Here is a 14,859-nt window from a genome sequence, read left to right as displayed (position 1 = left end):
TTTTTTTTTTTTGAGACGGAGTCTCACTCTGTCGCCCATGCTGGAGTGCAGTGGCTGGATCTCAGCTCACTGCAAGCTCCACCTCCGGGGTTTATGCCATTCTCCTGCCTCAGCCTCCTGAGTAGCTGGGACTACAGGCGCCCGCCACCTTGCCCGGCTAGTTTTTTGTATTTTTTAGTAGAGACGGGGTTTCACCGTGTTAGCCAGGATGGTCTCGATCTCCTGACCCGCCCATCTCAGCCTTCCAAAGTGCTGGGATTACAGGCTTGAGCCACCGCACCCAGCCAGTGATAGGTTTACAAGAATTTTTGTATTTTTAGTAGACACAGGGTTTCTCCCTGTTGGCCAGGCTGGTCTCAAACTCTTGACCTCAAATGATCCACCCACCTCAGCCTCTCAAAGTGCTGAGATTATAGACATAAGCCACCATGCCAGGTCTTTTTTTTTTTTTTTTTTTTTTTTTTTGAGATGGAGTTTTGCTCTTGTTGCCCAGGCTGAGTGCTATGGCATGATCTCAGCTCACTGCAACCTCTGCCTTCCCGGTTCAAGTGATTCTCCTGCCTCAGCCTCCCGAGTAGCTGGGATTACAGGCATGCACCACCATACCTGGCTAATTTTGTATTTTAGTCGAGACAGGGTTTCTCCATATTGGTCAGGCTGGTCTCGAACTCCCGACCTCAGGTGATCCACTCACTTTGGCCTCCCAAAGTGCTGAGATTACAGGTGTGAGCCACCACACCTGGCCATTTTTTTTAATTATTATTATTTTTTTTTACTATTTTTTTTTTTTTTTGAGACAGAGTCTCTGTCTTCCAGGCTGGAATACAGTGGCAGTATCTTGCCTCAACTGCAACCTTCATCTCCCAGGTTCAAGTGATTCTGCTGCCTCAGCTGGGATTACAGGTGCTGTTACCACACCTACCTAATTTTTGGATTTTTAGTAGAGGTGGGGTTTCACCATGTTGGCCAGGCTGGTCTCAAACTCCTGACCTCAAGGGATCCTCCCACCTTAGCCTACCAAAGTGCTAGGATTGCAGTCCTGAGCCACTACACCTGGCCAACATAATCATTCTTAAAAGAGTTTTGGAATTTATATTTTACAACTGTATTCCTAACATAACGTTAATTCATTATGCAAAACACTCCTTGCAATGGAAACAGAAATAAAGAATAGCCACTTCCCAGCAATAACATGAACTCCTGGATTTAAGACACAACCAATATCAACAGGTGGAGAGCATCTTCTGCATACGTGCTCCACCTTTGAAAACTGCAGCCATTTATCACTACCAAATAGCATTTCTTTCATTGGTCTTCTTGTAAGATTGATAAATCTTAGATAAATTAATCCAGAATTAACTGAATGTAAGTTAGAATCTCAAACAAGAGATACTAAGTAGCTAAAAGTGTTGCTCAATGTACTGGATACTATGATTGATTTTATAGGCTGGAGAGTTGTTTTCTGTGGAATCACAGACAGAGATTCAGCATGTATTCCTACTTTAGGCAACACAACATTTCTCCATCTTTCTTCTCTTGTCCTATCTGGATTGGTTCTCTCTTGTCCCTGACAGACTGAGAAACTGACTCTAATACCTCAGAGTTCATTCATGTGAATTTATAACACAATAATGTTTATCAGCCTCTGCTCCCAGTGCAGGGATTTTGCGACTGAAAGACTGTTCAAAACATTATGATAATTTGGATTTTTAGTCTTTGGGGGCATCCTAAATAGTAAGTTTAGCATCGAAGAGCTCAACTTCCCCAAAATCTAAAATAAGATTTTTTCAAATACTTGAGTGATCAATTACAGACACTAATCCCCAAAAATCTCAATACGGGTTCTAAGGCTAGGTGAGACTATCCTCTACCTCAGAAGGACGCGCGCTTTAAGGACAGACCGCTGAGGTGGAGCTGGGCCTTTCCTGCAAGTAAGTGAACATGATGGTAGGGTATACCTGACAGCATAGTTTGACAGGGGACATAGACTTTCAAGGAGAGAATAGACATGAAATAGACACATGCGGAAGTATAGTCAAATTGAGGGAAGATGGCACTTAAGCCAGAGTGGTGCTTATTCACCGCTCTGTGCAATCAAGAGCCTCTGAGAAGCGCCTTCTTTACCGCCCGGGAATCGTCTTGGAACCTGAGGAAACTACATAACCCAGAAATCTCTGCGTCGAATGACAGCGCGTCAGAGCCAATGAATGCTCAAAATGCGTTTCCGCGGAAACAACATAAAGGTGGGACTTCCAGCATCCTCTACTAGCGGCCATTTTGATTGGTGTTGGATGTATTTTCCCGTGAGAGACCGCGGAGCGCTGGGGCATGTAGAAGGTGGAGAGGAGACGTTGTCCCGACTGCACAGAGGCTGCTCTGCAGTTCCTTAAAGGCGCTAGGCGTGACCCGCGCCAAGGCCGGGATCGGGACCATTGTGCCCGGGTACCTGCCCTGCTCGCCCTCTGCTTTCAACCCGCCTTCCCCACCCAGTCGGATGGCGGCGGCCGCGCTGAGGCCCACGGCTCAGGTAACTGTGGCGTCTTCCGTGCCTTCAGGTCACCTCATGTTTACCTAAGTCCAAAAGCAGAGAGGAAGCGGCGCCTGCCCAAGGCTCTACAGCCTGAACCCAGCGTCGGGACACAGGCGCTCGCGTGATGGGCCCCCGTTTTTAACACCCGCGGGATGCGCTGAGGAGAGCGACAGGCACAGGGACCGGTGCAGGCAAAGGCCTGAAGATGAACTGGGCCGAGAGGGTCGGAACCTAGGGTCCACAGGCACCTGTCGGGAGCAAAGTGTGAGGCAGAGCTCCTCCTGGAAGAGCAGGCTGGGCACTGTGTATTCACCCTGAGAACGCTAGAAGCCATGGACAGCTTCCAACAAAGGAAGGGCAAGATAAAAGTCCAGGCTTTAAAGGTTCCCCAAAGTCCAGCCAAAAAAAAAGAACACAGAGGCCGGGCGCGGTGGCTCACGCCTGTAGTCCAAGCACTTTGGGAGGCCGAGGCGGGCGGATCACGAGATCAGGAGATCGAGACCATCCTGGCTAATACGGTGAAACCCCGTCTCTACTGAAAACACAAAAAATTAGCCTGGCATGGTGGCGGACGCCTGTAGTCCCAGCTACTCGGGAGGCTGAGGCAGGAGAATGGCGTAAACCCGGGAGGCGGAGCTTGCAGTGAGCCGAGATCGTGCCATTGCACTCCAGCCTGGGCGACAGAGGGAGACTCCGTCTCAAAAAAAAAAAAAAAAAAAAAAAAAATAGGGGATGACTTTCGGGCCCTGGGAGGTTGAATTCTTGTTCAACCTCTATAGATCACATAGGTGCTAAGAGATGACATTTTGTACTGAGGCGCTCGGTTCAGCCAACCAACCCGCGTTTACCTGGTTACAGGGCCAAGAAAGGGTTCAGGGAGGCCAGAGCTTATCAAATCTCATCAGGGACACATTCTTGTAGCTTGTACCTCTCCTCACGGGAATTCCTGGCTGCAGAAGCACTTGCAGAACCTCCACAGGGAAGCGGAGGGTGTTATTCCCTCACTGGCCCTAACTCCTATCCACATACTCTTTAGACTGGGATGTCCTGGGACTCTTAGGTACCTTTTTTTTTCTTTTCTTTTTTTTTTTTTTAGTTTTTTGATCTGGGAACCCTGGAGGAACCTTAAACCCGGGATCCTAAGTCTGTGACACAGGATATATGGTGGTGTTCCCATTTCTGTCAACCAGTATAAACATACTTGGGAGGTTAACCCAGGAGTTAGTACCAGGATGTGAAATGCTTAGAGGTGAAACTGACCAGAGGGAAGAGGTGTTGTTGCCACAATTTCATCTGGCTGTAGTCTCCTCTGGCTTTACAGTGAACAGACTGTGGGGTTGAGAGAGGAGGAAATAAGATGAGAGTTGAGGCTTTTGCCATAATCCAAGTGAGGATTAACAGACTAAGATTCATGGCTAAGGGGATGTGGCTGGATTCAAAGTTTATATTTTGTAACAAGCATCTAGGTTTCCTAATACGCAAAGAAAGGGCATGAAGAGAGCAACCAGGAGCGCAAGGTTTTTGGTTTTAGCAGCTGTAGCTGTGGAAGCTGCATCAGCTGAGATGAGCATGTTGGTAGTAAACATAATTAGAATATTATCCAGATATCAAGATGACTGTTTTGGCCATATGAAAAGTCAGAGACGAATAAGTGTGGCATCCAATGGACATGCAGGTTGGGATATCCGGGAAGGGACTGACACTGGAGACATCTAATATATGGTAGCTAATGTGTATGCTATAGTGAGTGAGCCATGGGTCACATTAAGGAGAGCACACTTCAGATTCTGGTGGTAAATCTTTTAGGGGACCAGAAAGCAGTGGTTGAAAGATGAGGACTGCATCTGTTGCTTCGGTCCCTGGGTAATGTTATTGGGCTTCCTAAACGCTGGAGAGGTAGGTAAGTGACCGTGATGGTAGGGTATACCTGTCAGCATGATTTGACAGGGGACATAGACTTTCAAGGAGAGAATAGACATGACATAGATACATGCAGAAGTATAGTCAAATTGAGGGAAGATGACACTTAGGCCACAGTGGTGCTTATTCACCACTCTGCAATCAAGATTTGAGATGACTTTGGTAGTGTGTAGGGGGTTTCATTACGCGTGCTGAATATGCTCAGGGAGAAATGTGGTCATCTGTGACAGTAGGTCCTCGGCCTTAAATGGATTAAAAACAAGACCTTTTTTTTTTTTTTTTTTTGTGAGAGGAAGTCTTGCTCTGTCACCCGGGCTGGTGTATAGTGGCGCAATCTCAGCTCACTACAACTTCCACCTCCCAGGTTCAAGTGATTCTCCTGCCTCAGCCTCCCGGTAGCTGAGAATACAGGTGCGTGCCACCATGTCCCGCTAATTTTTTTTTGTATTTTTAGTAGAGACAGGATTTCACCATATTGGCCAGGCTGGTCTCAAACTCCTGACCTCATGATCCACCCGCCTTGGCCTCCCAAAGTGCTAGGATTACAGGAGTGAGCCACCGTGCCTGTCCAGGACTGTTTTTTTGTTGTTGTTGTTTTTTGTTTTTTGTTTTTTTGAGATGAAGTCTCGCTCTTGTTCCCCAAGCTGGAGTGCAGTGACACGATCTCGGCTCACTGAACATCCGCCTCCTGGGCTCAAGCGATTCTCCTGCCTCCTGAGTAGCTGGGATTACAGGTGCATACCACCATACCCAGCTAATTTTTTGTGTTTTAAGTGGAGACGGCGTTTCACCGTGTTGGCCAGGCTGGTCTCGAATTCATGACCTCAGGTGATCCACCCACCTCAGCCTCCCAAAGTGCTAGGATTACAGGCGTGAGCCAGCACGCCCAGCCAGGACTGGTCTTTAAATGGCAATGGTATTAGGTGAATGGAAGTTGGTCCATGTTGCTGAAGGGTAAGCCATTGCAGCACAGAAGTGGAATAAGACCACGGATATCTGAAGTTACATGTGGTTTTGTGTGGCTGTGGAGTAATGCAAGGAGGCATTCATAGAATTATTAGGGATTACCACTGCTAATGGGAACAGTGGTCATTTTGTGTTATTATTGGATCCTGTTTGAATATGTGAAGCATACTTGATGCTGTCAGCCATATTGTGGTATAAAGCCAAAAGTGGAGGCCCAGTGTGATGTGCCACCTTGACATCTAGTGATATTGGTATGACCTGAAATGACCTGAGAGCCAATTCCCTTCCCACTAGGCTCTTTTAGATAATAATCAACATGGCCTAATAATCCTCTTATTAGGGAGACCAGGCAGAATTCCTGGTTCTTATACTTTGTAGTGAGTTTCAATTTTATACTTACCCACAGTGTTACTCAAACAAGCCAGTTGCATCCTCCCAGGGGATTCAGGGGTCATCACACCCTCTTCATTTTAAAAGCTTGCATACCATAATTTCTGGTCGTGCACTCTTACCCATAGTGCAACCCCTGTGTGGTCCTCCATGGTGAGGGATGTCCTTCTCTAGACTTTGAGTGTATTTGATTTGTAAACATATTTATAGCACCTGTCTAGTGTTTGATGTCATGTGTTTGATCATTAATATAACTGTAAGGTGAAAATCCCACCCTTACTGGTAGAAGGAAGAAGAGGATATAAACATACTTTAACTTGTGTGGAGGCAGAGGCCAATGTGGGAGGTAGTTTGGTGGGGGTGGCCATGGGCATGTGTCTGTGCAATCTAAAGAATGATATGTATTTTGGCCTAGCACAGTGGCTCATGCCTGTAATCCCAGCACATTGGGAGGCTGAGGTGGGTGAATCACTTGAGTTTAGGATTTTGAGACCAACCTGGGCAACATGGTGAAACCTTCTCTCTACCAAAAAAAAAAAAATTATCCGGGCATGGTGACGTGCACCTGTAGTCCCATCTACTCGGGAGGCTAAGGCCAGAGAATTACTCGTGCCCAGGAGACAGAGGTTGCAGCGAGCTGAGATCACATCATTGCACTCCAGCTTGGGCAATGGGAGTGAAACGCTATCTCAAAAAAAAAAAAAAAAAACAAGAAAAAAAGGAATGTGTATTTAGAGAAGGAGTATGTCTGATAGACGGAGGATGCTTCATTGGGATTTACATGACTTCATCTCTAGCAGGGGCATTGGCTCTCAGAAGGTATGGACTGCTTTATGTCAGCACCAAAACATAGAAACCTATTGGTTCCCCCACTTCTTGTTGCTGATGGCTGTACACCATGGCCATGTGAGCCCATGAGAAGATAGTGACACCAGTGGGCCTAGCTTCTCCTTGTAGTTTAGGACCTTGGGAGGAGGAAGGGCAAAGGTGGATAAGTGGATGAGCATATGGAGTGTTTGTGGTTTCATCTATCGTCATCATGGCAGGGCACTGTGACCTTTGAAGATGTGGCTGTGAACTTTTCCCAGGAGGAATGGAGTCTCCTTAGTGAGGCTCAGAGATGCCTTTATCATGACGTGATGCTGGAGAACCTGGCACTTATATCTTCTCTAGGTAAGGCACTCACACTGTTCTCTGTGACCTCAGCTAGTGTCTGCTCGTCCCCATCTTTTTCCCCATGGCAAGACTGTTTTCTTCACTTCAGGAGCCTGGGCACAGGTTCCTCTCTTAGTTCCCTGGGTAGGTTCTGTGGTAGGTAGGACTGAGGTGTGTGCACCGCCCTCTCTTCTCCTTGAGCAGCCCCGACACCTGCTTTGCTGCAAGCTCCCAGAGATGGAGCTTTACATGCACCATAATGCATCCCACCTTGCTCGCCCTCTGGCTGTTGAGTAATTTTTCCAGATCCGAGACTGGTATGCTCAGGTTCTGCTTCCTTGCTCTAGGTGACATTTATTCATGACTGCCTGTGCTAGGAATTCCTTCCATCATTGATGTTCTCAATACTTACTTGCACCATAGGCTGTTCTTGCAAGACCTTCCTTATAAATTATCTTGTTTGTTTTGTTTTGTTCTGTTTTGTTTTCAGAGACAGTCTTACTCTATCACCCAGGCTGGAGTGCAGTAGTGTGATCATAGCTCACTGTAGCCTCAATCTCCCAGGCTCAAGCAATCCTCCTTCCTCAGCCTCTGGAGTAACTGGGACTAGAGGCTTCTGCCACCACATCCACTAATTTTATTTTATTTTAATGTGAGGTCTGGCTGTATTGCCCAGACTGCTCTCTGACTGCTGACCTCACGTGATGCTCCCACCTCATCCTCCCAAAGTGCCGGGATTACAAGCATGAGCCAGTGTGCCCTGACCATTTTTTGTGTGTGTGTGTTTTTTTTTTCCAGACAGGGTTTCATTGTCATCCAGGCTGCAATCTACTGATGCAATCATGGCTCACTTCATTCTCAACCTTCTGGGCTCAAGTAATCCTTCCACTTGACTCCTAAGTAGCTGGGACTACAGGAGCATGCCACCCTGCCCAACTAATTTTTGTTCATTTTTTGTTTTGTTTTGTTTTGTTTTTGAGATGGAGTCTTGCTCTGTCACCCAGGCTGGAGTGCAGTGGTGGGGTTTCACCATGTTAGCCAGGATGGTCTCGATCTCCTGACCTCGTGATCCGCCTGCCTCGGGCTCCCAAGGTGCTGGGATTACAGGCGTGAGCCACCGCACCCGGCCTCGTTTGTTTGTTTTGTAGAGATGGTGTCTCATTATGTTACCCAGGTTGGTCTTGAACTCCTAGGGTCAAGCAGTCCTCCCAGTTTGGCCTCCCCAAGTGCTGGGATTATAGGTATGAGGCACTGCACCTGGCCAAAAATTCTCTTTGTAATATTTAGTTTTCTTTCCTATGGGCTATGATGTGCTGATTTTTTCTGAACTATTGGCTGTTCTTTTCTCTTGTCTTTCTCTTATTCTTTATGTCATCCATTTCCCATGTAAATTCCATGTGTATCTTTGCAGTGGGACTGAGAGTTCTCAGTGATGGAGAAGTTGCAGCTAAACCCAGACTCATGATGGGCCCAGAGGGAGGCCACCTCTAAGGAGTAACACCCTTATATAACATTAGGGATTTAGGAAAGTCATACTAGAAGCTCTCTGATTTCACAAGTATTTACCTAGCAACATGACTAGCTATATGCTGTTTCTGTCTTCCCCATTCTTGAGAGTTTCAGACTTCACCGTTCTATACCCTGTCACTTCTACTCTGATGCCAGCCCAGGACTAATCTTCACATCTCTGGATCCCACCTGTCACCCATTTTTCTCACATTTCCATCTGCAGCGGACTCCAGTACTGGCATATCAGTTTTGTATTAGGAAGTGTGTACACATTGCTAAGCCATACCTGACCAACAGCTGCTTTGTTGTACTCATATTTTCATGTGACACACAAACAGGTATATCTAACAGAGGTATTACTCCATGGAAATAATTGCAGAAATAGAATGTTGCCTTTAAGTTGAAAATAAGTCTTCCAATTACTGGGTTAGAATGGTTACAGAATGGAGGGGGCCACATGATGTGAAGGAGCCAACAATACATGCACTACAGGAAGTAGAGGCAGGGTCTACAATTCCTTCCTGTGAAAACATCTAAAGGACCTTCATAAAGCATGTGGATGTTATATAAAAGGATGTGTGTAGGCCCAAGTAAATATAAGTACAATAAAGCAGCCATTGATCAGGTATGGCTTAGTAATACTTCCCTTCAGAAGTACCTTGCATTTTACCAGCATTTTATTTCTTTTAGGTTGTTGGTATGGGGCAAAAGACGAGACACCTTCTAAGCAGACCCTTTCTATACAACAAGAGTCCCCACTCAGGACACATTGGACAAGTGTATGTACCAAGAAGGTCCACCTCTGGGGAATGTGTGGCCCTCTCCTGGGAGATATCTTACACCAGGGAACACAACACAATCAGAAATTGAATGGGTTTGGGGCATGTGAAAAAACACTGGATGACGATGCAAACCATCATCAAGACCAGAAGCAGCACGTTGGAGAGAAATCGTATAGAAGCAATGCCAAGGGAACATCGTTTGTAAAGAACTATAAATTCCATGTGTCACATGAGCCATTTATCTTTCATGAGGTTGGGAAAGACTTTTTGTCCAGCTTGAGATTACTCCAACAAGAGGACATTTACGCTTCAGGGAAGTCAAACTTTGAAATTAAGCATGGGATACCCCTTCAGGGTGGAAAAACTCATTACATCTGTGGAGCGTCCACAATACCCTTCAGCAACAAACACTCACTTGTCCTTCACCAGAGACTTCTCCCTAGAGAAGGACCTTATGTATGCAGTGATTCTGGGAAATTCACTAGCAAAAGTTTCAATAATCACCAGGGAGTTCACACTGGAAAAAGACCTTATCAGTGTGGACAATGTGATGAATCATTTTGGTATAAGGCCCACCTCACTGAACACCAGAGAGTTCACACTGGAGAAAGACCTTATGAGTGTGGAGAATGTGATAAATCTTTTAGTCATAAGCACAGTCTTGTTGACCATCAGCGAGTTCACACTGGAGAAAGACCTTATGAATGTAATGAATGTAGGAAATCTTTTAGCCATAAGCGCAGCCTTGTTCACCACCAGCGAGTTCACACTGGAGAAAGACCTTATCAGTGTGGAGAATGTGGGAAATCATTTAATCACAAGTGCAACCTCATTCAGCATCAGCGAGTTCACACTGGAGAAAGGCCTTTTGAGTGTACGGCATGTGGGAAGTTATTTAGGAGCAACTCCCACCTAAAGGAACACCAGAGAGTTCACACTGGAGAAAGACCCTATGAGTGTAAAGAATGTAGGAAGTCATTTAGGTACAAGTCACACCTCACTGAACACCAGAGAGTTCACACCGGAGAAAGGCCATACGAGTGTAGAGAATGTGGGAAATGTTTTCATCAAAAGGGCAGTCTCATTCAACATCAGCAGATCCACTCTGGAGAAAGGCCACATGAGTGTGGAGAATGTGGGAAATGTTTTCATCAAAAGGGCAGTCTCATTCGACATCAGCAAATTCACTCTGGAGAAAGGCCACATGAGTGTGGAGAATGTGGAAAGTGTTTTCGTCAGAAGGGAAACCTCATTAAACATCAGCGAGTTCACACAGGAGAAAGACATCCTGAATGTTGAAAATCTGGCAAATCTGTTGGTTAAAAGGACACCCTCATTCAACATTCGTGAGATCACACTGGAAAGCACTTATGAGTGTGGAGAATGTGCAAAATCATCTAACCAAAAGGTTGACCTCATTCAACAATAGCAAGATCACATTGGGGAAAGGCTTTGTGAGTGTAGAGAATGTATGAAATCCTGTACATAGAAGTTTTGCCTCACTAAATACCAGAGGGGTCACACTGGAGAAAGACCCTATAGTTATGGGGAATTTGGGAAATTACTTAACAAGAAGTCCCACCTCACTGAACACTACTGAGTTCACAGTTGAGAAAGGCCATATGACTATAAGGAATTTGTGAAATTATTTAGCCAGAAAAGCTGCATTACTACTCATCAGAGAATTTACAATGGAGAAAGGCCATATAAATGTATAATAAATGTGAGAAATCATTTCCGTACAGCTCTGCGCTTCATGTTCATAAGAATTCACACTGGACAAAGCTTTATGAGAGCAGTGAGTAGAAAATCCTTTGTGGGAAACTCTGGTCTCATTAAACACAGGAGAGTTCATACTAGAGAAAGGCCTCAACAGTGTAGCAAATGTGGAAAGACATTTACCAGAAGCCCTGCAAGTTCACACTAGAGAAAGCCCTTCTCAGTGAAGTAAATTTGGAAAATTGATTAGTCAAACCTCTGTGCTCCTTCAAGATCAGAGTTCACACTGGATCAAGGCTCTATGGTGTGACACATGTGGCACATTCTTTGTCTAAATGTCTAACTTTATTATGCACAGACAAGCTCCTGCTGTGGAAGTGCCTTTTGAGTGCAGAGAATTTGACGAAGGCGTCACTCTTCTTTCATTGGATACCAGAATGTTGACAGGAGAAAAATAACATAGGTGTGTGGGAATATTACTTCTTGTCCAGTGTAACTGTGGGAGAGAGCCCTTATGAGGACACCATCAACCTGTATTGAATGTCATATGTCCAATAGCTGCATAAATTCCAGGTATACTGAAGCTGTATTGCATTTCTCATCCTGCATATGTCCTTGCCAGATTTATTGCATTCTTAGGTCTCTGGCAAAAGCCATTTCACCTCTACCACTTGGCAGGTACCTACAGTGCATCACTCATACACTCCATCATATTCCAGAAAAAAAGTTCAAGTTGTCTCCCATTCAGCAGTGGGATTTTTGAGTAGCCTCTGTACTCATTCCTCTCTCATTTCTCTATGAGGAGTTGGGTCATGGACCTGACTCAGTTTTGGCCTAGAGCAGAAGTGTCCAATCTTTTGGTTTTCCTGGTCCACACTGGAAGAATTGTCTTGTGCCACATATAAAATACATTGACACTAGTGATAGCTGATGAATTAAAAAAAAGAAAATCACACAAAAACCCTCATAATGTTTTAAGAAAGTTTACAAATTTGTGTTGGGCTGCATTCAAAGCTGCCCTGAGATACATGTGGCCCACAAGCTGCGGGTTGAACAAGCTTGGCCTAGAGAATTTTTCTGATTACCTGACAAGATGGGCTATCTTTCCTATGAATCTCATGATTCTCACGATTCTTAAGATGGAATTTTCTAGCCTCTAACTCACCAACCCAAGTACAAGCTGTCTTTCATTGTTCTAGTTTCTGCTATGATGAAGTCCTTATTTAAGCTTCCTTCAATCTTGGGAATTGTATTGACTGTATTGTGTGAATTGTATATTTACTGCATTGTGTGGCTTAGATACAACATGGTTCTGGTACCATGAAGGGATCTGGTACCATGAAAGTTTGTTGGGATTACTAAACTGTGTGACTCTTAGGGGACAGTATGAAGGCAGAATATAGCTCTACGTTTGTGGCCTAGTTTGGATGGCTGCCTGAGGCCTCCAAAGAAAGACTTCAGGGCTTTGTGATCTTTATTTTTAGACCAAATATTGCAATATGTGTTTTCATAAATTAACCTGAGTAAGGGACAGTTTTTGTGACACACTTTGGTGCATCTGAGAACAGCACAAAATTATTCTCTTGTTTATAAGGGATATTGCATTGTGCTCAGTACTGGTGAGGGAAATCTCTTCTCAAGTCCTACAGTGCATTCATGTGTCCTGAAGTCCAGAATTCTGTAGGATAGTGTCCTACATTATAAGCCTGGAGGAAGAAATCATAATTCTTTAATTTTTATTTTTTTAGGGACATGATGTCACTCTGAAACTCAGGCTGGAATACACTGGCATGGTCATACCTCACTGCGGCCTCAAACTGCTGGGCTCAAGTGATCCTCCTGCCTCAGCCTCCCGAGTACCTGAGATTAGCCCAGGTAATTTAAGAATTTTTTATAGAGATAGGGTTTTGCTATTTTACCCTGACTGATGTTCAACTTCTGGCCTCAAGTAATCCTCTAGCATACACCCTTGAAAGCACTAGGATTACAGGTGTGAGCCACCATGCCCAGCCCACAAATAATTTTTTATAGAATTAGCATTTCTAGATAGTGAAGCAGACTGCAACAGAATAGTTGGGATACACTTTTTTAAAAAAGGCATCCACAATGATTCAGTCACTATGTCTGTGATGGACAAGCAGGTATAGAAATTTTCAGGACCTCCATAATTATGAATCCAGTGTAGCTTAGGTCATTGTCAGAGTAAATCTAAAGGTTTTGTGGATTTCTGTAGCCTATCTGGGCTGCTTATCAAAAAGCCATCCCTGAATTAGTAGGAGGAAGAGGATAGGGAGTCCAGTGATGTGACCTTTGCAACCAGCCAGCATTCCAATTAGGTGGAAATGATCTTCCTGGCTCATAAGTATTTGGTATCACACAGGCTAGTTGCCCCCCTTAGGGCATGATGAGAGTTAGTAGAGTCAATGTAGAATCACATAACCTGTTTGTCAAAAATAATGTTAAAAACAGTTCTTTCAAATTATATTTTTAAAGCTGTTATAAGACTGGGTATGGTGACTCATGCCTGTTATCCCAACACCTTGGGAGTCCAAGGTGGGAGTATTGCTTGAGGTAAGGAGTTTGAGACTAGCCTGGGTCCCATAATAAGACCCTGTCTCTTAAAAAATAAATAACTATCTTTCTCTCTGGCCTCTCCATCCTCCAGACAATCACTGAATTACAATATTTGCTTAACAGTAGATTAGTGTCAATTTTCTGGAATGTTATATGACTGATACAACATGTTTCCTCTTTTCATACCTGAGTACTCTCCTGAGTCCTATTTATTTTGATGTTCTTATTTTTTCTTTATTATTATTTTTATTTCACATAGCAGGGATGCATATTTTGACATTCATCAATCATGATATATGAGTAGTTCATTCTTTTTATCTTAGAATTTGACATGCTATGTAAATCACTATAAGAATTCATCTGCTTATGGATATGTTATTGCTTCTTGTTTTTGTCTGTTAGGAATAAAACTGCTTGTTACACACATTTGAATGCAATTCTTCATATAGATAATACTTCACTTCTCTTGTGTGAATGCCTTGGTGTGCTGTGCCCAACTCACATGGTAGGTGAATGGATACCCCTCTCCCAACCCCAGGCAGCACAGCTCACAGCTCCAGGAGAGACTTCTTCCCTCCACTTGAGGAGAGGAGAGGGAAGAATAAAGACTTTGTCTTGGAACTTGGATACCAGCTCAGCTACAGTAGGATAGGGCACCAGGCTGAGGACCCTATTCTAGGCCCTAGCTCTGAATGACATTTCTAGATATACCCTGGGCTAGAAGAGAACCCACTTCTTTGAAAGGGAGGATCCAGTCCTGGCAGGATCCATCACCTGCTGACTAAAGAGTCATTGGGCCCTGAATAATCAGCAGTAGTACACAGGCAGTACTCACCATGTGCCACTGGTGAGACTCAGACATGCTGGCTTTGGGTGTGACCCACATTCCCAGCTGTGATGGCTTTCAGGAGTGACTCCTGCTTGAGAAAGGGGAAGGGTAAAGAAGACTTTGTCTTACAGCTTAGATACCAGTTTGACCACAGTAGGGTAGAGCACCAAGTAGGCTCTTAGGGTCCCTAATTTCAGGTCTTGGCTCTTGGATGGCCAGAGGAAAGCCCACTGCCATGAACAGTGTCCCAATCCTGGCAGCACTCACCATAAGCTTACTGACAAGCCCTTGGGCCTTGAATGAACATCAGTGGTAGCCAGGCAGTGTCTCTCGTCATGATCCTCATGAGTCCCACAGTCCTGGACTGGTGAGGACCATGGGGAGAGACACCTCTGCTTGTGAAAACAGGAGGGAAGAGTGAGAAGGACTTTGTCTTATGGCTTGGGTGCCAGTTCCCCTGTAGTAGAACATCAGATAGATTCCTA

General features: G+C 44.7%; 1 protein-coding gene across 4 annotated transcripts; it reads left to right on the top strand.

Annotated features, from left to right (window-relative positions):
- The first annotated feature begins 2,248 nt into the window (after positions 1-2,248).
- ZNF776 (zinc finger protein 776) lies at positions 2,249-13,982 on the top strand. Of its 4 annotated transcripts, none has more exons than XR_001887913.1 (4): positions 2,249-2,527; positions 6,853-6,979; positions 9,161-11,544; positions 12,720-13,982. XR_001887913.1 is itself a non-coding variant. In XM_017885406.1 (3 exons), exons 1-3 carry the CDS (start codon positions 2,495-2,497, stop codon positions 10,549-10,551), a joined length of 1,551 nt encoding a protein of 516 aa, XP_017740895.1. In that variant the 5' UTR covers positions 2,249-2,494; the 3' UTR covers positions 10,552-13,982. The 4 variants fall into 4 exon arrangements, 2 of the variants coding, with proteins under 2 accessions (XP_017740895.1, XP_017740897.1); XR_001887914.1 differs by having other exon boundaries at positions 9,161-11,434; positions 12,720-12,822; XM_017885406.1 differs by having other exon boundaries at positions 9,161-13,982.
- The last annotated feature ends 877 nt before the right edge of the window (positions 13,983-14,859 follow it).

The sequence above is a fragment of the Rhinopithecus bieti genome, unplaced genomic scaffold (assembly GCF_001698545.2).
Source record: "Rhinopithecus bieti isolate Rb0 unplaced genomic scaffold, ASM169854v2 scaffold_15006, whole genome shotgun sequence".
NCBI lineage: Eukaryota > Metazoa > Chordata > Mammalia > Primates > Cercopithecidae > Rhinopithecus > Rhinopithecus bieti.
The sequence above is the reverse complement of the archived record's forward strand: the minus strand, read 5'-3'. Positions and strand labels throughout refer to the sequence as shown.

Coding starts and splice junctions, on each gene's coding strand:
- ZNF776 (XM_017885406.1), top strand. CDS start 2,495: ATGGCGGCGGCCGCGCTGAGGCCCACGGCTCAG. Junction 2,528..6,852: donor CGCTGAGGCCCACGGCTCAG/GTAACTGTGGCG, acceptor TCATCATGGCAG/GGCACTGTGACCTTTGAAGA. Junction 6,980..9,160: donor GGCACTTATATCTTCTCTAG/GTAAGGCACTCA, acceptor TATTTCTTTTAG/GTTGTTGGTATGGGGCAAAA.